At 57.7% G+C, this 26,862-nt stretch overlaps 1 protein-coding gene across 2 annotated transcripts in view; it reads left to right on the top strand.

The window, feature by feature from the left end:
• PAPSS2 (3'-phosphoadenosine 5'-phosphosulfate synthase 2) overlaps positions 1-22,683 on the top strand; it is a 49,031-nt gene extending 26,348 nt beyond the window's left edge. Inside the window, exons 2-13 of one of the 2 annotated variants that reach the window (XM_077874857.1) lie at positions 3,144-3,261; positions 6,269-6,504; positions 7,150-7,288; positions 8,051-8,169; positions 8,293-8,406; positions 10,034-10,145; positions 13,413-13,427; positions 15,910-16,115; positions 18,886-19,021; positions 20,160-20,428; positions 20,737-20,966; positions 21,368-22,683. In XM_077874857.1, the coding sequence (XP_077730983.1) occupies positions 3,144-3,261; positions 6,269-6,504; positions 7,150-7,288; positions 8,051-8,169; positions 8,293-8,406; positions 10,034-10,145; positions 13,413-13,427; positions 15,910-16,115; positions 18,886-19,021; positions 20,160-20,428; positions 20,737-20,966; positions 21,368-21,509 (1,836 nt within the window). In that variant the 3' untranslated portion in view covers positions 21,510-22,683. The remainder of the gene's footprint in view (positions 1-3,143; positions 3,262-6,268; positions 6,505-7,149; positions 7,289-8,050; positions 8,170-8,292; positions 8,407-10,033; positions 10,146-13,412; positions 13,428-15,909; positions 16,116-18,885; positions 19,022-20,159; positions 20,429-20,736; positions 20,967-21,367) is intronic. The other variant, XM_077874858.1, reaches the window with a different exon arrangement.
• The last annotated feature ends 4,179 nt before the right edge of the window (positions 22,684-26,862 follow it).

Genomic DNA, 26,862 nt, shown 5'->3' with positions numbered 1-26,862 from the left:
GCCGGCTCCCAGCTGGGAGCGGGGGTCTGGGGTACAAAGAGGAGACCTCGAGCTGGTGACTGGTGAGTCCGCCGCGGAACGTGTGTTTCCTGGCCGCACTTTGGGTGGAAGGGAACAAGAACTGGAGCCGGGCGGTGGCGTGGGGCTACGTGCGCGACTCTTCCCGCAGCAAAGGACCGTCCTGCGCGGGCTCTGACTTTGACGCTGAGCCCCAGGTCCCCAGGCCCCAGGCCCCACGCCTGTCACGCTGGGCGATTGAGACGAGCTACCCCATCTCTCCAGGTAGACCAGATGCCACCTGCGCCCCGGAGCTCGGGGGCCCTGCTGGGTGCTGTGTTTGCCTTGCTCCTTTCTAGAGAAAATCCTTTTATTTAGTCCTTTCAGCAACCGCAGGAGGAGACTGTTCCGGCCCGGGTTACAGAGCGGGGGGCGGAGGCTGTGATGTCACTGACGTGCCCAGGATCCCAGAGAAGGTTTCAAAGCCAGGTTTGCTGGACTCCAGAGCCCATGTTCAGGCCACACGTGCACACGCTGGGGGGAGGGGGGGGGCGGATTCTGGGCCGGCGACCTGGGAAAAGGTAGGGATTTTTGCCAAATTCTATTTGGGGACGTAGGAAAGGAGTACACCACCAACTATGCGGTTTGTGCCGAGCGACACTGAGAGAGAGGGCAGGTGCCAAGGGGGTCTGCGTGCTCGGTTTACACCCGCAGGGACGCAAACATTTTCTTTCTTCACCACGGACTGCGTTTTCCATAGAGAGAATTCTTTTCCTGACAGCCACTGTCTTTCCCTGGCTTCGAGCCCCATATGGTCTCTCGCAGGGAGTAAAGGTTTCAGCAAAGCAAAGTTTTTGGCTGCCCCGCCCCTTTGCAGTTCAAATATCATTCAAAACATCTATTTTGTTTGCCTTTTGGAGAGAATCAAGGGTAAATATAAGATAAATAAGAAACCAAGTGCTCTCTGCAGAACCAAAAAGCCCAGGACCCGGCCGTCTGAAAAGACTGTGTTTGTTTAAACACTGCCGGAAAAAAAATAATAAACACTGCTGGAATGGGAGATACCCCGTATGAGCACCTGCGATGAAGACTCCACTAATAAAAAAAAACCCAAAAGGTTCAGAGGCGAACTCTTAGACACTAAAGGAGAAGCTCCTTCTGCCGGATTCCGACCTGGTTTTGAACACCAAGCGCTTGGTTGGGGACGCAGTTTACAAGATCTTCACAAAGTTTCCATAGATTAACAAAGTTTAGGGTTTATTCTGGATCACTGCCTGTAGGGAGGGGGGAAAAAAAAAGAAGAAAACAGCCAAAAGAGGCGGGGAAAGAAAGACCTTTGTGGACAAATTAAGCTCCGGGCGGTGCTCGTGTGCACAGGTGGGCGGCCACACCTGGCGTCAGGTATGAGTGGGACCCGAGGCCTGTCTCTTGAGCGAGAGAATTCCAGCACTTGAGTCTGGGTGTGTATCCCCTTGTTGGCTTACTCTTTTCTTTTCTTTTTTTTTTTTTTTTAAGATTTTATTTATTAATTCATGAGAGACACAGAGAGAGAGGCAGAGACACAGGCGGAGGGGGAAGCAGGCTCCATGCAGGAAGCCGCCGCGGGACTTGATCCCGGGACCCCGGGGTCACGGCCTGGGCCACCCAGGCATCCCTGGCTTACTTTTTTTTTTAACGGCTCTATTTTTTGGTGTTTGGTAAAATTTACATATAACCCAAAGCCCATCGTGGGTGTACATGTTCGGTGAGATCGAACCAAAGCAAACAGTGCGTGTTTTTTTTAATTGAACTGAATTTTAATTTATAAAATTTAAAACTCTCCACAAGTATTGACCATGGGAAAATACAGAAAATCAGGTTAAGAAAATAAATAGGGGGGATCCCTGGGTGGCGCTGTGGTTTGGTGCCTGCCTTTGGCCCAGGGCACGATCCTGGAGACCCGGGATCGAATCCCACATCAGGCTCCCGGTGCATGGAGCCCGCTTCTCCCTCTGCCTGTGTCTCTGCCTCTCTCTCTCTCTCTGTGACTATCATAAATAAATAAAATAAAATAAAATTTAAAAAAAAAAAGAAAATAAATAGGTAAGGGAAAATCGCATTACTGCCTTTAAGTCTAAGAAGGTCTCTTATGGGGATGCTCAACAGTTGCAGTTCGGGTTCAGAGGGAACCAAGCGAGAGGATATGTACTTCAAGCAGACGAGATTGTGGGCGGAGTATAAGGAGACTGTTCATTGCTCGTGGATACAGGCAGCTTAAGGACAGTTGCCCACAGAGCTGAAGAATGAAGTTTTTGCAAAGCACTGCTCTGCTCGTCCCGCTGGGAAGGGATCCTTGAGGCCCGTTGCTGCTGTACCAAGGCAAATGTAGGCAAACAAGAAGCATTCTTCCGAGATCAGGGCAGATTCCCCAATGCCAGGAGCAATGTCGCCGTGGGGATATTCTCCCAAGGACCCCCAAGGACAAGTGCGCTTCTGACCGGGCCGGGTGTGCGTGCGGGCGCGTGTCACCTGTTTCCCCGTGGATGGTTACTTGGCGAGGCGCAGTTCTTGTGCAAATAAAGTTGTATGTGTCTTTTTGCGGATACGTGTTTTCCCTGGAGTAAAGGCCTGCGCGTGCGCTCGCCGAGTCATTGGGGACGTAAGTATTTAGCTTTAGAAGAGACCGCCAGCTTCTCCCCGGGATGGTTGTCCCCCTGATACCGCTGCCGTCACCGCGAGCGCGGGTCCTCGCTGCCATGGTTCCCGGGGCGTCCCGCGCGGGTCTCACCTGGCTCTCTCCCGCGTGCTTGCCCACCGCTGCCCTCCCTGGGGCTGTTTTCCAGCAGCATCCGCAGGATTTGGGCAAGAGCAGCACCTACGGAGACGAGGACCGGCCGAGCTGCGCACCTGTGAATGGCCCCAAACCAGGGCTCTCGCAGCGCGTCAGTGGCCGTCTCCCCCAAGGTCTACGCTCAGGGGGTCATGCTGCGTGTTCTAAGGGCAGCGTCTTTTCCTAATTAATACTTGTCACTCTGGGCGCCAGTCCTAGGAGAGGAGTTCCGGCGAGGGATGACTGTTCGTGCCACCTGTCGTTTGATCGTTTCGTCACATGTCTACGTATTGCATTGTTTCATTGACACGATCCTGGGCTTGGTCTTGTTCCGTAGGGAAGCCAGCAGAAATCCACCAACGTCGTCTATCAGGCGCACCACGTGAGCAGGAACAAGCGAGGACAGGTGGTCGGCACCAGGGGCGGATTCCGAGGATGCACGGTGTGGCTGACGGGTATGCCGTGTTGGTTTATAGATTTTTTTTTTTTAATTGAAAATTGGTGTGTGACATGCGATTCTAAGGAACTTCGGGTAACATGTTGCACATAGGACGTGTTTGTTTCAACGTCGGGACGAGGCTGAGGGCAGGGGTAAGGAGCCCGGGCTCTGGCGCCAGTGGGAGGAAGGCCCAAGGCGAAGGCTCAGAGCTCGTCTCCCTCTTTGGCAAGAAAAGGGGCGTTGATGACGGCACCTCCCCTTTGGCTCTGGGGGATCCCGGGATCCTCATGCTTGTGCCCAAACCCACGTACTGGCCATCGTGGGGCCTTCCTAATTTGACAGCAAGCATTTGGCGGTGTGTGAGGTTTGGGATGTTTAGAGATACTCTCTATTGTTCTCTGATGTCTTTACGTGGTCGGGGACTATTTCTCTTAATATTAAACAACAACAGAGCCTGCGAACGGAAGGATCGCCCCTGTAACGACACGTCCTTCACTCCCACGCATGCGGCCAAGTGACTCTCCCCCGCCCTGTGTTTTCAGAGCCTCAGGACGTCAAAGCCAAGGCTTAGTGACCCTAACCCTCAGCACAAAGTGCAGGGGTTGGTCCGAGGGCCTAGCAGTCGTAGACACGGTGTTTCACTTAGACGCAAGGGTGTTGACCAAGGTCCTGAGGTCGGCTGCGTCTACTGCCCGCCCGCGAGTGCTGGTCTGGCCGGCGCCTGGGCCGCTCCATCCGTTAAGCCACCGACTCTCCATTTCGCCTCAGGTCCTGACCGCGGGGTGGTGAGGCTCGGCTCTTGTCTCTCCCCCTCCCTCTCTCCCTCCTCTGCCTCTCTCTCCTCTCTCTCTCTCTCTCTCAAATAAATACATCTTAGAAAAACCAACCCAAACCCCAAATGCTGATTTATCCAACCTGAGGGGGATGCTGAAGCCAGTGACAGGCTGGCGCCCGCCTCACCCACCCCTGCTACTCCGTCTTTCCTGTTCCCGTCTCCACCTGCCTCCTTCTTTTTTGGGTTTTTCCTGGTGCCTGAGGCACCTGCCTTTGGCCTCTGGGTTTCACACCCGCGGCACGACACCCTCTCCCAGCTGGCAGGCTGGGGACCACGGCGGGCGAGAAGCTTGCCGTATTCCAGAAGGCAGCGCTCCCCCGTCACGGTTCCTGGCCCCCCTCCCCAGGCCTGCCCAAGAGCCTTGCCAAGGGGCAGCAGGTACCACGGCTGCGTTCCAGACGCTGCCCTCCTGTTACGTGTGTGTCTCATGCGTTTGCCCAATTTTTGTGTCGAGACGTACACACGGCGGCCGCTCCATAGAGTGTGGAACAGCCTCGAAAACAAAGAGGTAACTGGTGGAAGAGAAAAAAAACACCCTAGAGGATGGACGTCCCTGTCTTTCCTTACTCTTCAAACACCACCACCGTCTTTTCCCACTTTATTCTCTGCTCTTACGTTCCGGAGATCGGGCTACGGAGCAGGGTGACCGGGAGAAACCGAACACTTCGAGTCCAGGGACGCGGTTTAGAGCCCGAGCTCCACGCGCACGGGCTGTGCGACGTCGGACAAGCCGGCTGAGCTGCCTACGCCGCAGTCTTCCCACCCGTAAGCCGAGCTGGGTGTAGTGGCCGCCCCTGGGGATGGAGGCGCAACGAGAGGAGAGAGGCGCCCGCGCCGAGCCAGTGCACGCGTCTGCCGACGGCCTGGTGTCATCCAGTCCCTGCGATTCAGCTCTGAGGTTCCAGACCCGAAGCAAAATTGAAGATCTCTATTAGTTCCCTCATTTCCCAGTGCGAGAGGACATGCCGGGGCTTCGGGAGCCCCATTTCTTCTCCCCCAAGAGGCCTTTATCCCCTCACGTCCGTGTTCAAATGAAACTCGGTGACACGAATAACCTAAGAGTGTGTCGGACGGTGACTCCCACGGAGGACGGCGCAGCCCCGAGCCCTTTCCTCTCCTGGGTCCTCGAGGGCCGCGGCCGGGGAGCAGAACGCACGCCGTGGAGACTGTTTGCTCGCCCCCCATATGTCCCCTTTCCTTCCAAGTCGCTTTTTTAAGTTTATCCGGTTCTTTTTTTCCAGCGATCTCTGCGCCCAGCCTGGGGCTCAAACTCAACAACCCCAAGATCGGGAGTCGCACACTCCAGCGACTGAGCCCGCCAGGCGCCCCTCTTTCCGAGTCTTCGTTCCCCTCTGTCCTTCGTCCCTGCTTCTCTGTCTCTCTTTCTCTCTCTCTTTTTGGCCTTCTCCCTCCTTCCTGCACCCTCTGCACCTTCTCCGCGCCCCCCTACCTTTTCCTCTCCCGCGCCTGGGGGCTGCCTGACGGTGGCTTGGCACAATGCTACATTTTCCAGGTCCAGAGGTCTTTGGGGTGACTGGGTTTCTGCAGAGCTCCCTTCCTCCCCATGATTTCCCTCCTACAGAAATTATAAAGTGCGTCCCCCGCCAGTGTGCTTTGAAACCACGGTTTCGAAGAAAACCGCACGGCAACTCTGTTCTCATGGAGAGACCCCGGACACCTAAGCGTGTAGGGCAGCTCGAAACATGCCCGCAGCCCGGCTCGGGGGTCAGTCTTCATGTTTTGAGGGTCATTTTGGAAAAATCTTGAAGCCAAAGAGCCCTGATGTCAGATGGTTGTTTGGCAGCCTCCCTAAGGAAGGTGGCCTCCCAGCCTCCCGGGCTGGCCGTCCCTCCGTTCCAGCTGGTGGCTGTCGGGACAGGGACACGAGAACATGGTCACCCGATCTGGCTTTTTTTTCCGTCTGGATCTGCACGCACCATGTTCTAATCTTTAAAAACACTCTGCAGGCAAAATACGACGCACCAAGAACCATGTGTAGCCCCCCCCGCCCCCGGGCCCCCTACTTGGGAACCCCACTTGCTCTGAAATGCTGTTAATTCTCGTAGGCGACAGATGGTTATTTCAATGTTCAAAAAAAAAAAAATGCAAGTACGTGATGCGTAGTGAACTATGCTCTTTCTAGATCTTGGTGGGTTTTGACCTGAGGTCCAATGATTATAATGAACAGGTCTCTCTGGTGCTGGAAAAACCACAATAAGTTTTGCCCTGGAAGAGTACCTGGTGTCCCACGCCATCCCGTGCTACTCCCTCGATGGGGACAACGTCCGGCACGGCCTTAACAAAAACCTCGGATTCTCCCCCGGGGACAGAGAGGAGAACATCCGCCGGATTGCCGAGGTGGCCAAGCTGTTTGCTGATGCTGGTCTGGTCTGCATCACCAGCTTCATTTCTCCTTTCGCGAAGGTACCGTGATTGGCGACGCCGCCGAGCCCCGCGCTCGGTGCCAGGGGCTGGGGGGACCCCGGGGCCGCCGTATTTTCAATTTCCCCTGCCTGTTCTTTTCCCGCTGCCTCATTTCCTCTACTTAACGTTGCTTATGTAAAGAGCGGATGCCAGATGCCAGGGCAGCTGACGCGAACCCTCCCCCGCCGCCGGCCGACGCACAGCTGGCCCGGCTTAGAGGGAGGACGCTCAGCAAGGCCCGCCGAGGGCCCTGTGGTCGCCCGTGTCCCGTGTCCCGGGAGGCAGAGGCTCAGCTCGCTGCAGGGACCGGCCGTTCGCGGTCTGAGCACCAGGTCGCACGGGCTGCACGGACGCCCTTGTCCGGAAACCGCACTTGGGGGACCCCAGTCAGACGCCACAGGCTCCGAACCCGCCCTCTGAATGAGATGCTCAGGTCGCCAGGCCCGTCCTTTCGCAGATTCTTCTCCGCGGGTTCCTCCGACGGCCCTTGGAGGCCCGTGCTCCCCGGAGGCCGACCCGGACGTCGCGCGGCCCGGGCTCCTGCCCGCCCGCAGAGCACCAGTGCCGGGGGCTCCCCAGGGCCGTCGGGCGCCACGGATTCCACGGCCAAACCCCTGCCTTACCTCCCCCTCGCGTGTCTTCCAGGACCGTGAGAACGCCCGCAAAATCCACGAATCGGCAGGGCTGCCGTTCTTTGAAATATTCGTCGATGCGCCTCTAAACATCTGTGAGAGCAGAGACGTGAAAGGCCTCTACAAACGGGCCCGCGCCGGAGAGATCAAAGGTAGGAGCGCCAGGCCGCAGGCCCCCCCCGCCTCGGGCCGTCCCCCGGGAACCCGCCCGAAGCCTCGGAGACCCTTCTCCCAAACCGCATCCAGCGCACACGACTGTTTAGGGGGCCCCCGAGTAGTCGATACGGCCACGGGCGCAGCAGCACGTGGCTTGTGTTCTCCCACAACTGTCCCCTCGGCCGCGAGCAACAAACTTCAGACCTCCGAGCTCGGTGTCTATACACGAGTGTGCGTCAAGGGGTTTTTTGCTTCTTCTTGTCTCCCTTTGGGGTTCTGATCAGCTGCAGGGGGCTTGGACCTCATAATCTGGGGCTTTCTATATTGAAGACCCAGCTGTGAATATACACACACGCGCATAAATATGTATATAATACTCTTATTTTTCACTCTATTTGTTTCTTTACCTGTGGCCAGAGGTCAAGGGTGGCCAGTGATCCTTTCTGGTCTAATCTAAATTCTCAGTGTAATGCATCATTCCAAGTGGGTTAGGCCTCGCTGTGTAAAATGACTGTTCTATGGGCAGCCCGGGGGACTCCGGGGTTTAGCGCCGCCTTCAGCCCAGGATCCTGGAGCCCCAGGGTCGAGTCCCACATCCGGCTCCCTGCATGGAGCCTGCGTCTCCCTCTGCCTGTGTCTCTGCCTCTCTCTCTCTGCCTCTCATGAATAAATAAAGAAAATCTTAAAAAAAAAAAAAAAAAAAAAAAAAAAGACTGTTCTGTTGGTGCCAATGTGGTTTTTGCCCCTGTGCCTTGCAGGGTTTACGGGTATTGATTCTGATTATGAGAAACCCGAAACTCCCGAGCTTGTGCTTAAAACCAACCTGTCCTCAGTGAGTGACTGTGTCCAGCAGGTGGTGGAGCTCCTGCAAGAGCAGGTGGGTGGACCCTCTCTCTCTCTCTCTCTCTAATTGAATAAAGCCATGAAAGATCATTCATTTCCCAAAGCAGTCTTTTCGCAGTTTCCCTTTCAAGTTGTTGCCGATTCTGCTTCATTTCAGAACATCGTACCCCACACTGTAATGAAAGGCATCCATGAACTCTTCGTGCCTGAAAACAAGCTTGACCAGGTCCGAGCTGAGGCCGAGGCGCTGCCTTCCCTAGCAATTACCAAGGTAGGACGCTGCAGGCCGGCCGCGGGCGAACCCGGCCCCGCATCCCTCATCATAGTCCGTCTCTTGATACTAAAGTGACTCTTGATAATAAGGAAGGTACAGATGAAGGAAATGCAACGTCCCTAAGAAAAACACTTCATCTTTGCCTTTTTTTCTTTTAAAGATTTTATTCATTCATTTATGAGACACAGAGAGAGAAGCAGAGACCCAGGCAGAGGGAGAAGCAGGCTCCCTGCGGGGAGCCCGATGCGGGACTCGATCCCGGGACCCCGGGGTCACGCCCTGAGCCCAAGGCAGACAGACGCTCAACCCCGGAGCCCCCCAGGCGCCCCCCTTTCCCCCACTCCCTTTTTTTTTAGAACCTCTTTCCCAGCAAATCTCTCACCAAGAGCTGCCACAAGGTCGCTGACCGATGCCACGGGCAGAGGCAGGCTGGGAAGGTAACTTGGCATCTTCGGTCATGCCAACTGGCAGGCACCGGGCAGTATTGATTTGTTGGTGCCGCTGAGAGAAGTTTGTCCAGAGTGCAAGTAAAAAACAAAAAGAAAGAAAAGAAAAGTGTGTTTTTGGACGATCGAGGAGGAATTTGGAGAAAACAAAGAGCCACCCTGATCTAAAGTGATATGAATCTTTTTCTACTCTGCAAATCCCACTCTTTCCTAATGGGGTGGGGGGGAGCATAGCCCGGCCAAAGGACAAGGTGTGGACCGCTTTGGTCACATTGGTTTCACTGCCCAGACCGTGTAGGATGCAGCCCCAGCAAGTGCATGGCAGCTGCCTTTGCCTGTTTGTGGGTCAGGACTCGTTGGTCCCTACCAAGCGGTCAGATCTTCCCCAGTGACTTTTTGTTGATCCCTCATAAACCCCGGACATTTTTATGAGACGCGAAGTAAGCTGGGAACCTGTGTCAGCTCATTCATACTCTAATAAGTCATGACATTTATAAGCAGAGCCCCCCGACCCTACAAAATACGTGCTGAGTGCTCCAATGCTCCGGGCAAATGAGCAACACGTAATTATAATCCCAGTGCTGGGAGTTGCAATCAAATGGGCTGAAAGGTACAAAAGGAGCTCAAATATTCTAATAATTTGGGGGAGGGGGGTCTCGAGGTGGCAGGAAATGTCCTCAGAGCAGTGACCCATGCTTCGGGGCCTAAAGGAGGACTAGGAATTTTCAGGTGGGAGGAGGTGGAAATCTCTAAAATGAGCCAGCGGGCCAGAGCCTGAAGGGCTTTCAGTGTCATGCTAAGAATTTTGGACCTTGAGAGTCAGTGATTTCCCAGTTTCAACTAACTAGTACATTTGGTGAAAATATGTGGCCAGACCGGAATTTTTGTAGGGAAAAAAAAGGGAAAGAAGGAACAGCAAATGTTAACTCGGTTGCACATGATAAGGACGTGTGCGCCCTGGGGTGTTCAGGTGGGTCACCCCAACCTTCCATCACCACTCTGCAGGAGGAAGGTTCTGGACTCCAGCCTACCCGCCTCCCCCACCCCAGATCCTGGGTCAGCCTCAAAGCGGAGCTGCCTTCCTTGTCCTGACGGCGGAATGAGAGGGGCCTGCCCTGGGGCCAGGAGGCGGGGGAACAGGGCGCGTGGAAACGTTCACCTGCTTTTGTGTTTTGCAGCTGGATCTTCAGTGGGTCCAGGTGTTGAGCGAAGGCTGGGCCACTCCCCTCCGGGGGTTCATGCGGGAGAAGGAGTACCTGCAGGCCATCCACTTCGACACCCTGCTGGACGGTACGGGCTTTGCCGATTCGTTTCTTCCTCCTCGTTATTAGAGGAAAAAATTGGTGATCGGCAGCGTTCGCGGGGACAGGAAATGTTCATTTTTGGTATCGATTCTTGGTTCACAGTCTTACTGTGGGGATCCTTAGAGGGCTTGGGGTGGTCTGATTCCATCATGTGTAGGGTCCACCGTTAGGAATGCAAAAAAAAGTGTTTTTTTTTTTTTGTTAGCCTCTAAGGATTATTGACTACGTGAAAGTAAGGATCCGAAAACCAAGGGTTCGTGGCAGGCCAAGCCAGGGGGTCCCGTCCGTCCTGCTCCACTTGCTCGGAGCCGGGGGAGGGGGGTGGAGGGGGGTGGCCAGGAGCCCTCTGCGCTGTGGGGCGGCCGGGCAGCCGGGGCAAGGACCTTGGGGCCCGGGTCCTTCAGTGGGCACGTGAGAGGGGCTGCACCCCCGGGCCATGCGGGGGCCCCGAGTCCTGGGCCCGGCCTGTGGTCGCCTCCTCCCCGCACCCTGAGCTCGTCAAGCGGGGCCCACGCATTGGGAGCCCCCGCGGGTGGTGGCCCGGCGGCACCGAGCCTGTGACACTCGGCCGGGCTCCAGGCAGGTCCCGGCCCCGTGTCGCCGCCCCCAGCTGAGGCCCCGCGGCCGCTCCCCCTCTGGCCGGCCTCCCCGGGGCCCGCCCGCCGCCGCGTGAGGACGTTGGGGCGCTGGGCCTGCGAGCCCCACGCTTGCCTGCTGGGCCGGGACCACACGCAGGCGGCCTCGCGTCCCTTCCCGAGCTGCGAGCGGCCACCGCGCGCCGGAGCAGACAGCCGCACCTCGGGCCCCGGACTCCCGGCTCCTGGCGGGGACGCTCGGCTGGGGTCAGCTGTCTGGGACCCGACTCTGCAGCCCCGGGGGCCCTGAGGATGCGCAAGCCCCCCCCCCCGCCGTCCCAAAGCCGCCCCCACCCCTCTGTACCCCAAGTAACGGAAACCGACACCGGGGAGGCACCGTTCTGCGCTCGGCCGTGTGTCCGTCTGTCTGTGCAGAGGCAGGACATTGTGGCGGGGACTCGAGCAGCTCCGGAGCCCAGTGAGGTGGCGGCCCCGGGCCCTGCCCCGAGTGACAGCTGTGCCTATGACCCCGACGGTCCCGTAGTAGAGGTTCCCTGTGTCAGCAGACTGGCCCTGCACACCGGACGGCCCATGTTCTGAGCCCCGGTACAGGGTTCTTCTCCCCACATCAGTCATCGTCCGGCCTTTTAAAAAAACATGTGGTTTATTTATCTGGGGGGCGGCGGAGAGAGACGGAGAGAGAGTCGCGAGCAGACGCCGCTGAGCCTGGAGCCTGACGCGGGTCTCGGTCCCAGGACCCTGAGATCATGATCTGAGCCGACACCAAGAGTCAGGCGCTCCACCGGCGGAGCCACCCAGGTCCCTTAGCCTCTTTGTTAAAAAGCGAAATAATTTGTCATGTCAGTGAGATCTGCAGCGATGCATGCGCGCAACTGGATGAAGATGGGCTCCTCCGGGAGGGGTGGCGCGGCCCGGCTCCCACCCGCACGGCGGCCCTGCCTGGGGGCACCTGGAGGGACCGCCCGTCCCACCACACGACAGTCCCAGCGGCTCCCTGGAGGCTTCTGCGCTGTGTGGACACAGTTAAAGTCCAAAAAAAGTGATATTTGTGTATCTCAGAAGGTCGAGTGAGCTCTCATTCATTCATAGGGATATCATTTAACTTTAATCAGTTCATGGAAGTTTGAGTCGCCGCGGACTGAAAATCTGGTTTCTGGGGCCACAGACATGTAGCCGGCGTCATCTGCCGTCAAACAGTTGCACATTTCTTGATCACCTGCAATCGGCAGGCAGCGTCTTTTTTCAAATTTGGCCCGGGTCTCCCAAAAAGACTTTGTTGGTTTTAATTTTCTCAAAAGTTCCCCTGAAGTTAAAAAGCAAAACAAAGAAGAGCCAAAAAAAAAAAAAAAAAAAAAAAAAAAAAAAAAAAAAGCTACTTAATCCAAAAGGAAAAGAAAAAAAACATTTTTTTTAAGTGTTTCTGACGATTACACGAGGTTAGTCCTGATGTCACCCAAGGACCTACTTTCATGTTGGTTCATTTCACCACCTTGCTTTCCACTGGACAGATAGTTGGAGGCTGTCACCCATCTTCCAGCCGTGAATATCTCATCTAGATGGAAAATGGAACCTCAAACTCACGTTCTCGATGGGTGGCATCCAAGCAGAGTCACAACACCGAGGCCTCACGAGACCTGACCATTTGGTGTTTTTTTTTTTTTTTTTTTATGATAGTCACAGAGAGAGAGAGAGGCAGAGACATAGGCGGAGGGAGAAGCAGGCTCCATGCACCGGGAGCCTGACGTGGGATTCGATCCCGGGTCTCCAGGATCGCGCCCTGGGCCAAAGGCAGGCGCTAAACCGCTGCGCCACCCAGGGATCCCCGAGACCTGACCATTTGACGAGAAGTCGCCCCCAGCGCTGACTTCCCATATCCACCACCGCCATTTATTCAGCCCCAATGTGTTCTGACCCCAGCGTTGGACGCAGGGTCACATTCAATCCAGATAGCACTACTTTGAGGATATTAGTAACTCACGTGAAGCCTGGATTCAAATCCAAGCTATTCTGGTTCCAGTTTCTGTACTTGCTCTGCGAGGTTTACTTCCATGTCCTCTAAAACGTCTGGGATTTTTTTTTTAAAGATTTTATTTACTTATTCATGAGAGACACAGAGAGAGAGAGAGAGAGAGGCAGAGACCCAGGCAGAGGGAGAAGCAGGCTCCACGCAGGGAGCCCGACATGGGACTTGATCCCGGGACTCCAGGATCACGCCCTGGGCCGGAGGCAGATGTGCAACCACTGAGCCACCCGGGCGTCCCACGTCTGGGATTCTAGAACGTTCCAGTAGCAGTTAGCTTCTTCACCTGCCAGGGCCTGGTTTGGGACTCCTGAATAGTAGTCGTAGCGTCACGTATGTGTGAGAGACGACTCTTCGCTGAAGCTGGAGGTGCTACTGACATGTGTTATAATTATTTTAAAACAGATAATCATCAGAGTCATGCTTCTGGATTGCCCTGAGCAACATTCGGTACAAATTCTGGTTTCACTAGTTTTTTGCTGTCGTATATTCTTTAGAGCAGTAGCAAGGAGCCCGGGACATCTTATACGTCGTATGCGGGGCGTGTTGTAGTAGGAATCTGTTCTCTGACATTGTTGCTTTAAGATCATCTCAGTGGAGAGCTGAAAACATGTTTCTTGTGTTTGTGTCTCTCTAGGCATGGCCCTTCCTGGTATGTACTTCAACTTTCCAAGTAGTTAAATCATTATAATGAGATACTTACATTAATTGGAAATGGTTAACAACATAATTAAAAAAAAAAATCCAAATGAATCAGTTGAAATTGTTAACAGTTCATGATCCATCAGTTATAATTGAATAATAATGCCAAATTCTTCTGTTAGAGTCCAAATAACAGGAAACTTCTGGATCAGATGCAGCTGTTGTTTATAATGTCGTATTTGGCTGACAAAGTAAACTCGTTTCTAAATTATTGTTGTACATTCTGTCCCTGAGACTTAAAAAAAAAATGCATGATCCTTTCTGCTAATTACTTCTGCTGAGTGTTGGTCCTCAGTTCGCAAATCTGGATTTTTTTTTCCCTATTGCATTTATAAGACATTTTTAATTGTCAAAGGATAAATTAATTGATTTTAGGTGCAATTTAAAGGCACCTGGCTGGATTGTGCTTGGTTTGATTATGCATGAATTTGATTTCAGGCTATGATGATTGATAGTTATAGAACCGAGAATAAACATATGCACATACATAAACTTCTACATCTTACCAGATGGAAAGGTGGAGTTCTGAAGGTATCGTTTATCGCTGGTGTTGTTTTCATCATTCCTGTTTTCCTTTTAAAAAGCCTAGTTAAGGGATCCCTGGGTGGCGCAGCGGTTTGGCGCCTGCCTTTGGCCCAGGGCGCGATCCTGGAGACCCGGGATCGAATCCCACGTCGGGCTCCCGGTGCATGGAGCCTGCTTCTCCCTCTGCCTGTGTCTCTGCCTCTCTCTCTCTCTCTCTCTCTGTGACTATCATAAATAAATAAAAATTAAAAAAAAAAAAGCCTAGTTAAGCTCAAAGCCATGATGAGACCCCACCTCCCACCTGCCATAATGGCTAAAATTAACACCACAAGACGACAGGTGTTGGCGAGGATGGGGAGAAGGGGGACCCCCTGCACTGCTGGTGGGAATGCAGACTGGGGCAGCCACTCTGGAAAACAGTGTGGAGGGTCCTCAAAAAGTTAAAAATAGAGCTGCTCTAGGACCCAGCAATCGGACTGCTGGGGATTTACCCCAAAGATACGAAGGTACGGACTCAAAGGGGCACGTGCGGCCCGGTGTTTACAGCGGCTTTATCTACAACAGCCGAGCTGTGGGAACAGCCCAAGTGTCTGTTGACTGATGAGTGGACAGAGAAGATGCGGTGTACACACATCATATATAATGGAATATAAAAAAAAAAACCATAAAAAAGCCATAAAAAAGAACGAGATCTCGCCATTCACAATGACATAGGTGGATCTCGAGAGTACAATGCCAAGTGGAATAAGTCAGAGAAAGACAAATACTGTACAATTTCACTCCTGTGTGGAATTTAAGATACAAAACAGATGAACACGGGGGCGGGGGAACAAGGGGGAGGCAAACCGTAAGAGACTCTTGACGATAGAGAACAGACTGAGGGTTGTTGGAGGCGAGTGGGCAGGGGACAGGCAGGTGAGGGATGGGGATTGGGGGACACACTTGTGATGAGCACTGGCGGTTGTGCGTAAGGGATGAATCACTGAATTCTACTCCTGCAACAAAAAAAAAAAAAAAAAAAAGGAAGGCCCAGTTGTGCTTTTTCCTGAGGACCCAGAATGCTGGTTTACTTACGATCCTTTTTTTTTTTTTTTTTTTTTTTTTTTTACTTACGATCCTTTTAGAGCAAGATACTTAGCGTAGAGGGGGGAGGAGTGTGATCACTCTCCCAAGTCAATGCGGCAACTTTAGTAAATCAGCCTTACATGGTTTTCCCTCCTCCGTGTTTTCTGACTGACGGGTCCCGACTGCAGCTGAGCTAGCAAGGGCTGTGATCCCCCGGGGAGTGTTCTCAGCGCCGTGTAAGAGGTGATGCTGAGCCGGGACCACAGTAGACAGACAACGCCGGCAGGACCGCTGGCCTGGGGTCCTCTCTGCTAGTGTTCGTTGTCTGAGTTTTGTTTTCTCTTTCAGGACAGGTGTGTCGGTAGCACAATTAGAGCCTAAAGAGATAATATAAGAGACTTGCCAATGTTCTTACAAGGTTCATTTCCAAGAAAGACTAGAAGGTTTTTGTCTGGGTTTGTTGGCCAGCCTTTAGTTTTGTGTAATTGGCTTCTTAAAGTCATCACACTCTCCGGTGTGTTGAGGTCAGGACCACGCTTTCAAAAGGGAACTCAGAAGGGAGATGCCCCTTCCTCATCCCCCAAATTAGATCACTCCCTGAAGCCACCTCCGCGACTTGAAACTCAGCCCACTTAGCACAAATGCCCCGTCTCTTGCGTTGAGGAGCATCTCAGGCACTTGTCATCCCAGACTCTCGAGAAGTTGGTGCGGCCAACGCAGCCGTGTGGGGTTGAGGGCTTCCTGCCCTTTGCAGGGAAGGTTTGGGATGGACGCTGTGCGCACCCTTCAAGCACAGCACACCTGGCATCCCATGGTCACTGGTCACCCGGCTCTTCCTGCAGATGGGGTGATCAACATGAGCATCCCCATCGTACTGCCCGTGTCTGCGGACGACAAGACGCGGCTGGAGGGGTGCAGCGAGTTTGTCCTGACGTACGAGGGACGGCGAGTGGCTATCTTACGGGACCCCGAGTTCTACGAACACAGGAAGGAGGAGCGGTGTTCCCGCGTGTGGGGGACGATGTGTGCGAAACACCCGCATATCAAGGTAGGCGGCAAGACCCGTGGGAGGGCTTTCTTGGTCTCTTTCCTTTTTATCCCATCACGAGGGCCTGGGAAAGGCCGGGGTCAGGTGGAGGCCTGGCAGCCCTTGCCTTCGGAGATCTTTTTAGAAAGGGGTAGAGGTGCGTTTCCGTCTGAGGGCCGCTCTGAACGACCCGCTGGGTCGCCAGATGCTGCCAGGCTGGCTCCCTCAGTGGGAGGGACACAGCTGCCCCAGGTGGGTGACTTGGTCTGGCGTCTTGAGTAAAGACCAGAAATCAGATCCACGGCTGTGCCCCCAAACCGGAGCTTGCCGTGCTCTCCGTCTCGAAAATTCACTGGGGCATGGGTCCGGCCAACAGCCCGAAAGAGACTCAAGCGCGTGCTCTGTGGCCAGTTGCGGGGGTCGGTGACATCCCTTCAGTAAACGAAAATCAGCGCGGATAGTGGCTGAGTTTCGGGGGGAAATAGCACATTTTCATCGGTGGATGTTTAAGATCCTAACCCTCTGGTGGGGATCGTTTTGAGTCTGTCCTGCCCAAAGGCAAACTCGGCGAAACCTCCTCCTGACTTCTGCTCGGTGGGGGTGGAGGTGGGGGTGGGACTATCGTGGGCTGCTGGGCGCACCTCGTTTCCCATAAAGGAAAGTTTGTGACACTGAAGGGAAAAGCCGTCCCCCACCCCAGAGCAGAGCCGGAGGGTGGAACCGTTACGAGCCACGTCCAAGGAGGCGCCAGAGTCCGCGTGACTCCAGGACCTCTTCCGGCTCCTGGCCCTGCAGAGTGGATGTTGGAACGAACCTACTGGAATCTGTTGAGCGAATATTTGGTCTTGTTTCTCGCCGCGTGTAGTGTGGCAAAGGTGGGAAGGGCTCTGTCGAGGCCCGGACACCGGCGGTTAGTGAGCACAGAGCCCCGCGCTGGCTGCAGTGCCCGCCCTGTGCACCGGCGCCGGGTCGTCTGTCGGGTGGTCCGCGAGGCCCCAGCTGGCCTCGAAGCTGCCGGACCCGGGGCCGCCGGAGGACTTGTGTTCTGGGCCTTGGTGGGCCCGTGTTTCTTTGTGGTCACTGCGGTTGGTGACCCGAGAAGGGAGGCTGACCTTCGTCCTCCCACCCTCAGGCCCGACCTCCACGTCCCCCCCAGTCGCCCGGATGAGAAGCCTCGGGAGGCTCTCGGGCAATGATTTCTCCTGCTGTTGTACCCACAGCTCCGGCCTGGGGACAGCTGGAGCGCCCGGGGACACAGACGCCCTTTGTCCCACCCCAGAAATGCCAAAAGCATTGGTTCAGCATCTTGAGGCGGAACCACGTTGGGGGAAGGTGCCCCCCCCCCGCCCCACAGAGCAATAGCGGGAGCCCCCTCGCGTCCACCACGGGTTACGGCACCCCTGGGACGTAACCGGGGGTCTTCGTCCTTCCGTCCCACCCTTCCCCTCGGGCGCCCACTCTTCCCGCCAGTCCCCCCCACCCCTGGCAGGGGCCAGGGCGGGCACAAGGGAAGCCCGCACGTGTTCTGTCCTGGTCTCGGCCGGCGGCGCCTGGAGCGTGACCTGGAAGGTCAGTCCGAACCCCTAGGTTCTGTGCCAGGACACGGTGCTGTGGGGACAGTGCGCTCCTGGCCTGCAACCCACCTGCCTTTGCTGTGCGCGGACTTCCCTGCGCCGCGGGGGCGCCCTGGGCTGGAGGTCAGAGACCCCGGCCGCCCGCCGCAGAGCCCGCTCACTTGGTGGGTCCCCAGAACCAGGGCTGCCCGGCTCTGTGACCCTCACCCCCGCCCCCCCCCCAGAAAGGCAGGCCGGCGGAGGAGGCGCAGTGTGGGGAATTCTGGAGCTGCAGGTGCACAGGCCATGACCTCCACCTGCAGGCGGACCCCCGAGCACCAGCCCCGCTCACTGCTCCCCAGAGCCTCCTTCCCAGGCGAGGGCGTTGGGGGTAACCCCCGCGTCTCCCTCCTCCAGGAACCTCGAGGTTTCAGAGCTCGCGTGCAGGGCCTTAGCCCGGGTGGGGTGCATTTCCTCGCAGGCTGCACGGCAAGGCTCTCGCTCTAGTCCTTTGCGTGTGAGCGTCCGGTTTCCTCGACGCCCTTCTTTCCCCATCGAGGGGTCTGGGCGCCCTAGTCGAAGACGGTTCGAGAAAAAGAAGCTTTCAGCGAGTCGGCCTGTGCTTAGCCTTGGACGTGGATGAGGCTGCGAACTGCTGCTCTCTGCACGTTCGAATCGGAGAGAACTAGGGAGGAAGCCGCCTGCGGGCGCCTCCTTCCAGGCTGAGCTTAGCGGGCGTCACCTGCTGGAGAGCCACCCGCCCGGCCAACCCCGCGTGTCCACCCGGGCCCGAGAGGCCAGTCCAGGGAGCGCCGCTGCGTCAGGAGTGTGCGAGCCGCGGTCCCCGGGGAGGCTCGGGAGGCGGGGGCCCCGACTCCGACCTGCCCCTTCTCGGCCGGGCGCCCCGGCTCCGCGCGCCTCGAACCCCTCACCGCCAGGCTCGCGCAGGAAACCGGGGCCGCCTTCCGCCAAGGGTGCTCTTGGGGACGGGGCGCCCGGCCCGGAGTGCTCTGCGCGTTAAGCGTCCGACTCTCGGTTTGGGCTCAGGTCGTGGGTCGGTGCTGCGCGGGGACGCTGCTGGGGCTCTTCTTCGCCCTCTGCCCCTGCCCCGCTCTCCCTCTCCCAAAACGGAGATTATGTGTATGGGACTCGAGAGACCAAAAAGTCTGAGAAAACGTTGTTCAGACAAACTAGAAGTCGACACTCCTGTCTAACAACTTGACCAATGGTCTTTCCAGATGGTGATGGAAAGTGGGGATTGGCTCGTTGGTGGAGACCTGCAGGTGCTGGAGAGAATACGCTGGAACGATGGGCTGGACCAGTACCGCCTGACGCCCCTGGAGCTCAAGCAGAAGTGTAAAGAGATGAACGCCGGTAGGTCGGGGCCCCCGGGTCCCGGTTGGGGCTCCTCGCCACCCTCTGATTACGGTCGGAGACACCAGGAACCGCACGTCGATAGTCTTGGGAGGCTCGAAGGCCCCGTCCGGGTGCGTGCCGACCCCAGGTGCTGCATCCTGGAGGGTGGAGTACATCACGTGCAGGGAGAGCGTGCGGCGCTTAGACGTGGGCCCCCACGCAGAGAAATACCCGCCGCGTGTTTATCAGGCATAAACACAAATTGCAGAGCAGCAGGTGCAGCATAGTTTGGGGAAACACAATAAATGATAAAAACTGTTCTTAAAACCGCAAGGTACCTCTGTGTCTAGAAGCGGGGGTCTCTGGCGAGCCCCACCCCGGAGGTGACAGGTGCCTCGTGGGGACGCGGTGAGACCCAGAGGCCGGAAGGCTTTCATGCAGTTTTGAAAAGGGGAGAGAAAAAGTCAGGATAGGATCATAGGATCATGATGGTGTTTTACACCATTTCATGGACTCCAGAAGGAACGATGAAGCCTCTCAGGAGCCCACCACCAAGCAGAGTTGTTTTGAAGATTTTTTTTTTTTTTGCAGTGAAGGTGAAATCTGTTTTTAGGTCTTTAGGTCGCAGAGACTGTCGCGGGCGGAGACGCAGGGTCGGCTCAGCCTGAGCCACGCTTGGCAGCACGCGGCTTCCTTTCTTTTTTCTTTTTTAAGGATTATATTTATTTCTTTGGGAGGGAGAGAGAGTGAGAGACGGAGGAGAGCGAGCACAACCTGGGCGGGGGAGCCCCCGGGCCCCCAGGGGCTCCTCTGTGGGGCCGGCTCCCCGTTAGGGCTTCCTGCCTGTGTCCCGCCCGTGGGCCCCTCCGAGGAAGCAAGGAACCCCCGGGGACTCCGGTGGAGACCGAGGATGGTTTTCAAAAGCAAGTGGCCTAGTGAGTGCACAGTAAACGGAGCGGTTTCCTTTCCTCTAAGAATGTTTTATGTTTATTTTTACGTGATCTGCACGCGCACCGAGGGGCTCGAACTCACCACCCCGAGGCCAGAGCCGCCCCCCTGCCTTCCCCTTGGGCCGCAAGGCCGGGTTGGCTTTACCGGGGGCGGCGGCCAGGGGCCCGCGTGCGTTGCTCACCGGCCTCGCGTGTTCCCGTCCCAGATGCGGTGTTCGCCTTCCAGCTGCGCAACCCCGTGCACAACGGGCACGCCCTGCTCATGCAGGACACGCGCCGCAGGCTCCTGGACCGGGGCTACAAGCAGCCCGTGCTCCTGCTGCACCCGCTGGGCGGCTGGACCAAGGACGACGACGTGCCCCTCGAGTGGCGCATGAAGCAGCACAAGGCCGTCCTGGAGGAGGGCGTCCTGGACCCCTCGTCCACCATCGTGGCCATCTTCCCGTCGCCGATGCTGTACGCCGGCCCCACGGAGGTGCGCGGCCGGGGGCGGGGGGCGGGGGGCTCCCGCTCACATCGGAGGGCCCTGAGCAGACGCCGGCACCTTCCAGGCTCTCTCTTTCCAACCTTCTAAAATAAAAGGTTTCATGTATTCCTGGGAGACCCAGACCCAGAGACAGGGGTCAGGGGCCCGGGCCGGGGGAGAAGCACCTCCCCGCGGGGAGCCCGACGTGGGACCCGATCCCAGGACCCGGGGTCACTCCCAGGGCAGAGCCGAGCGAGTCTGTGAGCAGGGACCCAGGAGTCGGCGGGCGCTGACCGGCTCCCACGTGCCGTCCCCAGGTCCAGTGGCACTGCAGGTCCCGGATGATCGCAGGGGTGAACTTCTATATCGTGGGCCGGGACCCCGCAGGGATGCCGCACCCCGAGACTAAGAAAGACCTGTACGAGCCCAGCCACGGGGGCAAGGTCCTGAGCATGGCCCCCGGCCTGACCTCCGTGGAAATCATCCCGTTCCGGGTGGCGGCCTACAACAAAGCCAAGAAGGCCATGGACTTCTACGACCCGGCGAGGTAGGTTTCCGGGCTCCCGGACCGCGGCGGGGCCCCTACCGTGACAGGCGCCCCGATTCGTGCCCCCGGAGGTCCGGGCCCCTGCGCGTCCGTCCGCGGCCCTCAGGCTCCCTCCCCGTCCCCCTCGCACCTGCACCGCGGGGGGACTTCGGGGCCGGGCCAGCTCCCTGCTCCCGGAGCGGCGGCGGCAGGTGACCCTCCCCGCGGGCACAGCAGGGCCCAGAAGGGCCCCGAGCCCCGCTGCGCCGGGTCCCCTCCTCTGCAGGCCCCTGTGCCCAAGGGCGAGCGAGCCGCCCCTTCCAGAGGCGCAGCTGTTTGCAGGAAGGGCCTGCGGCCCCCCCGGGGTGTCTCTGGGGCGCGCGTGACTCACCCGCTGTGCGCTGCGTGGCCCCCCGTGACAGGCACAACGAGTTCGACTTCATCTCGGGGACGCGGATGAGGAAGCTGGCGCGGGAAGGCGAGAACCCCCCCGACGGCTTCATGGCGCCCAAGGCCTGGAAGGTGCTGACCGACTACTACGGCTCCCTGGAGAAGCGCGACTGAGGCGCCGGGCCGCGCCCTCTTCCCGCCGCCCTGGCCCCCCGTTTCTGTGATTAGACGCTCTGTGCACAACGGCTTCGCGGTGGCTGATTGCGGGTTTTAGGATGAGCTAGAGATCGTCTGCTAATTTAGGGCCGGCCCCAGAGAGACGAGGGTGGGACGGAGCCCCCGGAGCAGGGCAGGCCGGGGCGGGAGCCCTGCAGGGCCAGCCGCCGTGTGTCCCCTACGGCGCGGGCCTCGGCGGGTCCCCGGTTTCCTTAAAGCCCTGGTGGCCAACACGCCAAGCGTATGTCGGGCCGTGCCCACGGCCACAGCGGAGCCCATCCGCCCAACCTCCCGTGTCCAGGTGACCGAGGGCAAAGGGCCGTTCTCCGCCCTACGCGGGGTGTGGCTCCTGGGGGGGCTCCGCCTCCCACGGCCCGTGCCCGGGCTCCCAGGGCCCAGCCGCTGAGCACGTTGCACAAACTCAGTTGGCGTCATGAGGAAGTTCTGGTGGCCCCGAGGAGCTTGGTCCCCAGCCTGGTGCTGCGTCTACACCGTGCAGCACAGGGGCCGCCCCCGCCCCCGCCCCCGCCCCGGCCCCCGCTGCTTAGCCAAGCTCCTTGCACACCAGGCCCGTACCCAGCAGTCTCTTGGAGGCCGCAGGCCCAGAGTCCCTGACCCTGCTGACCTCGCTGCTCCAAAGACTCCCGCGGTGCCCACAGCTAACGTCCTTGGCTGCACCTCCTGGCGGGTGCCCCCCGGCCCTGATCCCGATTCCTCGCTGCGGAGAACATGTGAGGACACTGTAGCCTTGTAGCTGGGTCTCTCTGGAAGAGACAAACTGCAAAGAGAAAACTGTGATTTTTGTCATATTCTCTGTTAAAAACAAAACAAAAAAAACACTGATCTTAGCTAATGAAAGCTCTTGTGGAAATCAATGACACACAACGGCCACAGCAGCGCACGACTGCCTCTCCCAGTCCAGTCGGGCCCCTCGGAGGCCTCACTGCCGTTTTAGAGAACAGCGTATTTATTGAAACCATGAGAAGGGACAAAGTGCCTTAATCGATATATTTTGTGATTTTTTAAAGATCTATTTAAAACTGCTTTTCTGCTCTTCATACCGCACTTAGTGCAAATGACTATTTCTCTGTACCAGTGATGCTTCTGTTTTAATAAATGCCTCAAAATGAAAGTGGTGTCTTTTGTGCCTGTGACACGGACCAGGGCCTGGCCAGGGACCAGGGAGGGGCTCCTGATGTCCGCGGGGCTGCGGGGGCGGGGGGGCTCCTAATGTCCACGGGGCACGAGGATCTGACCGAAGCTCACCCGCCGCCCCAAGCACCCCCAGGCAGGGTCCTGCGTGGCTCTGAGCCCCTCTCCATGGGTGCTCTGCGGTGAGAAGGGGAACCTGCCCCCCCCGGGACCCCAGGCATCGGGCCATGGGCTGCTTCTCCTCCCTGCTGCGGCCCTCGGGGTCCCACCGGGGAACAGCCGCCCAGAGCTGCCACCTGCCGCCCCCCTCCCGACACCCAGAGCCTTGCCTGGTTCCCTGGGCGGTAGGAGGACAAAGTAGGGCAGGAAGTGGGTGAGGACATGAAGATGCAGGTGCCGAGGGGGATGCCAGGCTGCACAGGTGGGGACCGTCCCCAGGGGCCCCTGCAGGTCACTGGGTCAGGTGAGGGCGCAGCCTGCTAACCTATCGGCGCCGAGAGACATCCTGGTCCCCTGGGGAGAGCAAGTTGGAGTTTGTTTCTTCCTCTTCCTCCTGCGCGCGTCGGCGGTCAGGGCTGCTGCTGCTCTCCAGCATTTTCCTGACGGTGGGCGCCCCAGGGCGGCCCCAGGGCGGCCAGTGCTCCGGCGTGTGGGGGGCTGACGGGAGAAGGGCCCCCTTTCGCCTGAGCTGGATGCAGGTCTCCACCACCTAAGCACGTCCTCACTAGCAGCACGCACCAAGGACCAGGATATGGAAAACTTCTTTTTCCTCCCCGCTGCATGCATTTGGGTCTTGGATGAATACTATTATTGGGCCTCTCACTTATTTGGAAAGAAAAAAATCTTGCTTTATATGCACTTCATAAGCCTGCTTTCCAGACATCGTTCAAAGGTAAAATTCAGCTCCCCACATGCTGACATAACAGTGGGCTGCTCTTACGTACCCAGCTCGCATCCGGATTTGGTATTTTGGACTTGTTTAAAGATTGGCTCCTACAAGTGTGTTCACCAAAACGAACCTACATTCATGGAAGGTATTAGTCCCGTGAGCCACTAGGGAGGCTGCATCCCCATCCTGTCCTCCGAGGGTAAAAAGCAATTCTAGAAAGTACCAGATCTTTGCGTAAACAATAAAGCAAGCTTCCAACTCCCAGAGTCGGGGAAATAAACCCGTTGAGTACGCAGAAGCCTTGGGGCCCACGCAGCACCTGCAACCTGGCACCTGATGGCCTATTTCATAACCTGCGCCTCATCCACCAAGGCTGACACCCACCGGCAGCTGACAGAGCCTCGACTAGGAGGGCCGATGGTCAGTCAGCATGGCCGGGGGTCCCGCCCCTGTCCCGCAGTATGGCCACCACTGCCACCACGTGTGAGCAGGGGCGGGAAGGTAGGCTTAGGGACCTACGGCAGCATGCCCACCCCCGTACACACAAAGTGAGCCTAGAAGTGGGCCACAGGAGAGGGTTTTCCTAAGCACACGAGCGCCTGCAGCCGTATTCGCTTCCTAGCTCCCAAAGCACTTCCATAGGATTCCTAAAACGATCCCAGAAGGTACACGGTTTGATTTCTATTCACAGACCCGGGAGCAGGTGCTCAAGGAAACAGACTTTGCCCAAGGCTACCAGGCCGTAGATCTAGGTGGCGTGCACACACACGTGTAAAGTTATATTACGTATGTATAAGAGTTTCGCAGCTGGGATCGAAACCTATAAAGTTGGAAATGAACTTCACATGACAGAATTGTGCTAGAAAGTGGGAGGACGTGAACGGCCTTCACTCGCAGAGTGACAAGGGAAAACCGAGGCAGAATAAAAGTGATGCTTCCCGCTAGCCGGGAAGAGTGGGTGCGGGGCCCTTCACCAGCTGCCCTCTGGGGGGGAGATGGGGCCTGCAGGGGAGCGGGAGGCCGGGCGCCCGTGTACGCGGCGGGCGAGGCCCCTGCGTCTGGCCGTGGCGTGTGGAAGGGCAGGCCTGCCTCAGCGGAGATGTGGCGGGGACGCAGGGACGTCAACCAGCTGCAAGAGCTAGAGACACATCACCTTCACAAACCATCCGCCAGGTGACAGTCCCCTCCCCGGGCCCCCGGCGTACGTGGTGAACGGGGGGCTCTAAGTCCTGTGCGTGCTCCTGGTGACCGGCCGCCAGAGCCCGTGCGACCTGAGCCCTCGCGACGCCTGAACGGCCGCCAGCAAGAGGCTGCTGCTGGACAGGGCGGGGGTGCAGTGGGGGGCTGGGGGGCCCAGGCCCGGCCGACTCCCCGCAGCCCACACCCGGCGCGGCCGGCCTCCGGGAGCGGGGCCACCAGGCCTGCGCCACAGCTGCCCGTCACGGGGAAGGTGCGCACTCCTTGGACGTGAAGCAAAACCCAACACTGGACTCCGGGCCCGTGTTCTCTTTGTACCCGTTACCTGGAACAGAATAGATCACAAATGGAAAGTGCTCACTCCGCTAGAGCTGGACACGCCAGGTGCGCTCCAGCATCAGGTGAAGGCCCCGGCCTGCGGGCTGCGACGGAGCAGTCCCTGGAGGCTCAGCTCACACTCCGCTACGCCCGCGAGTCAGAGAACCACCTCCACTGAGCGCGACGTATGGCTCCCTGCGACCAGCTGTCATTTGTCATTTTTTACTTGGCCAGCCGCCTCCGCCGCCGCTCTCCATCTCCTTTGGTCGAAATACTGCTGTCTTGAGCATGTAGCCTTGAGGGTGGGGACATCCAGGTACCCGCTGTGCCCCGTTCGGGCCACGGTTCCTGGGGGTCGTCCCCGCAGCTCCAGGACCGCGAGCAGGGATTCTGACTTGCGCTCGCGCCCCTCCTTGCAGGATTCAAGAACGGGGCAATGTAAAGACCAATGGACCTACCTAATCCAACGGAGGAAGAAAGGCAAAGATTCTTGAGCAAGTCCTGCTACAAAGCCTTCGGGACCTTCCTAAGTCGTTCTTTAAACTTCCTGCTGAGCTCAGAGGCTCCCACAGCCTTCGGGGGGGGCCCGATTGCTGGTGGGTGGCTCGCGGCAGGACCGGCCGGGCCCTCTTCCGAGACTGAGCCTCTGGCCCCGTAGGCAACGCTCGTCTCCCTCCGACGCGTCTGCGGAGTTTGCTTCACCGGATGGCAGGTCACCGAGCCCACTCGAGTACCTTCGCCGCCCCACGGAAGCTACGCCTCTCGGGGACACGACAGTGTTGCAGCCTCAGCTCCGAGGCTCGCGTGTCGCTGATGGTCTCGCTGGGGCTTTGGCTCTGGTTTTGGAGCCGGCGGTCAGGCCGGCACACGGCGTCCCGGCTACGGTCCACCAGCGTCACCGGCCCCGCCGCCGCGTGTCCAAGCAGCAGCTGGTGCCTACAAGTGTTCTCCGGGGCAGGATCCGCCAATTCCCGGTCGCCACGGACACACACTCCCAGCGCGCTCTGCCACCGACCCCTCACGCTGCGGGAAGCGTCCACGTCTCCAGCAGCGCGGCCCAGGCTGCTCTTCCTTTGCTAACTGGACCTGTGGGTCTGCTCGCAGCTGCGTCCCGCGTCGGTGCCACGCACCTCAGGGGTTTCATGAACGTGAGGCGTCGGACGCAACTTCCCCCTGTACACGTGAAGAGGGCTCGAACTTCTGAGCAGGTCCGCGAACCCTGACGGCTGAACGGCCGGCAAACTCGGCGGACGTCCTCCGAGGTCTGCTCTAAGTGGAAGGACTCTAGGCTTCGGGGCGGATGCACGCTCGGCGTATCGCAATTCTAGCCCATACTCTGACCGGAAGAGAAGCTAGAGAGAGAATTATAGGGACGCCGGGGGGGCTCAGCAGTTGAGCGTCTGCCATCGGCTCAGGGCGTGACCCCAGGGTCTTGGGATCGAGTCCCGTGCTTCTCCCTCTGCCTGGGTCTCTGCCTCCCTCTCTGTGCCTCTCATGAATAAATAAAATTTTAAAAAAGAGAGTCTCTGTTACTGAAAAGAGGCTGTTTTCTTTCTCAAAAACAGGCTGTTTGGCAGACACCAGTGTGCAGAAGTAATACAACCAGTACTGAGGGCCCCACTCTGAGCAGCGCCTCGCCGCGCCAGCTCCCCACGCCGCCCCTTCGCTGGGTGCCACCGTAGCTCCGTGTTGTAAATGAGCAGCGGGGGCTCAGGGACGTTAGGTGACTGATGCACGGGCACAGGGTTAGTTAAC

Source organism: Canis aureus, chromosome 27 (assembly GCF_053574225.1).
Source record: "Canis aureus isolate CA01 chromosome 27, VMU_Caureus_v.1.0, whole genome shotgun sequence".
Lineage (NCBI taxonomy): Eukaryota > Metazoa > Chordata > Mammalia > Carnivora > Canidae > Canis > Canis aureus.
The sequence above is the reverse complement of the archived record's forward strand: the minus strand, read 5'-3'. Positions and strand labels throughout refer to the sequence as shown.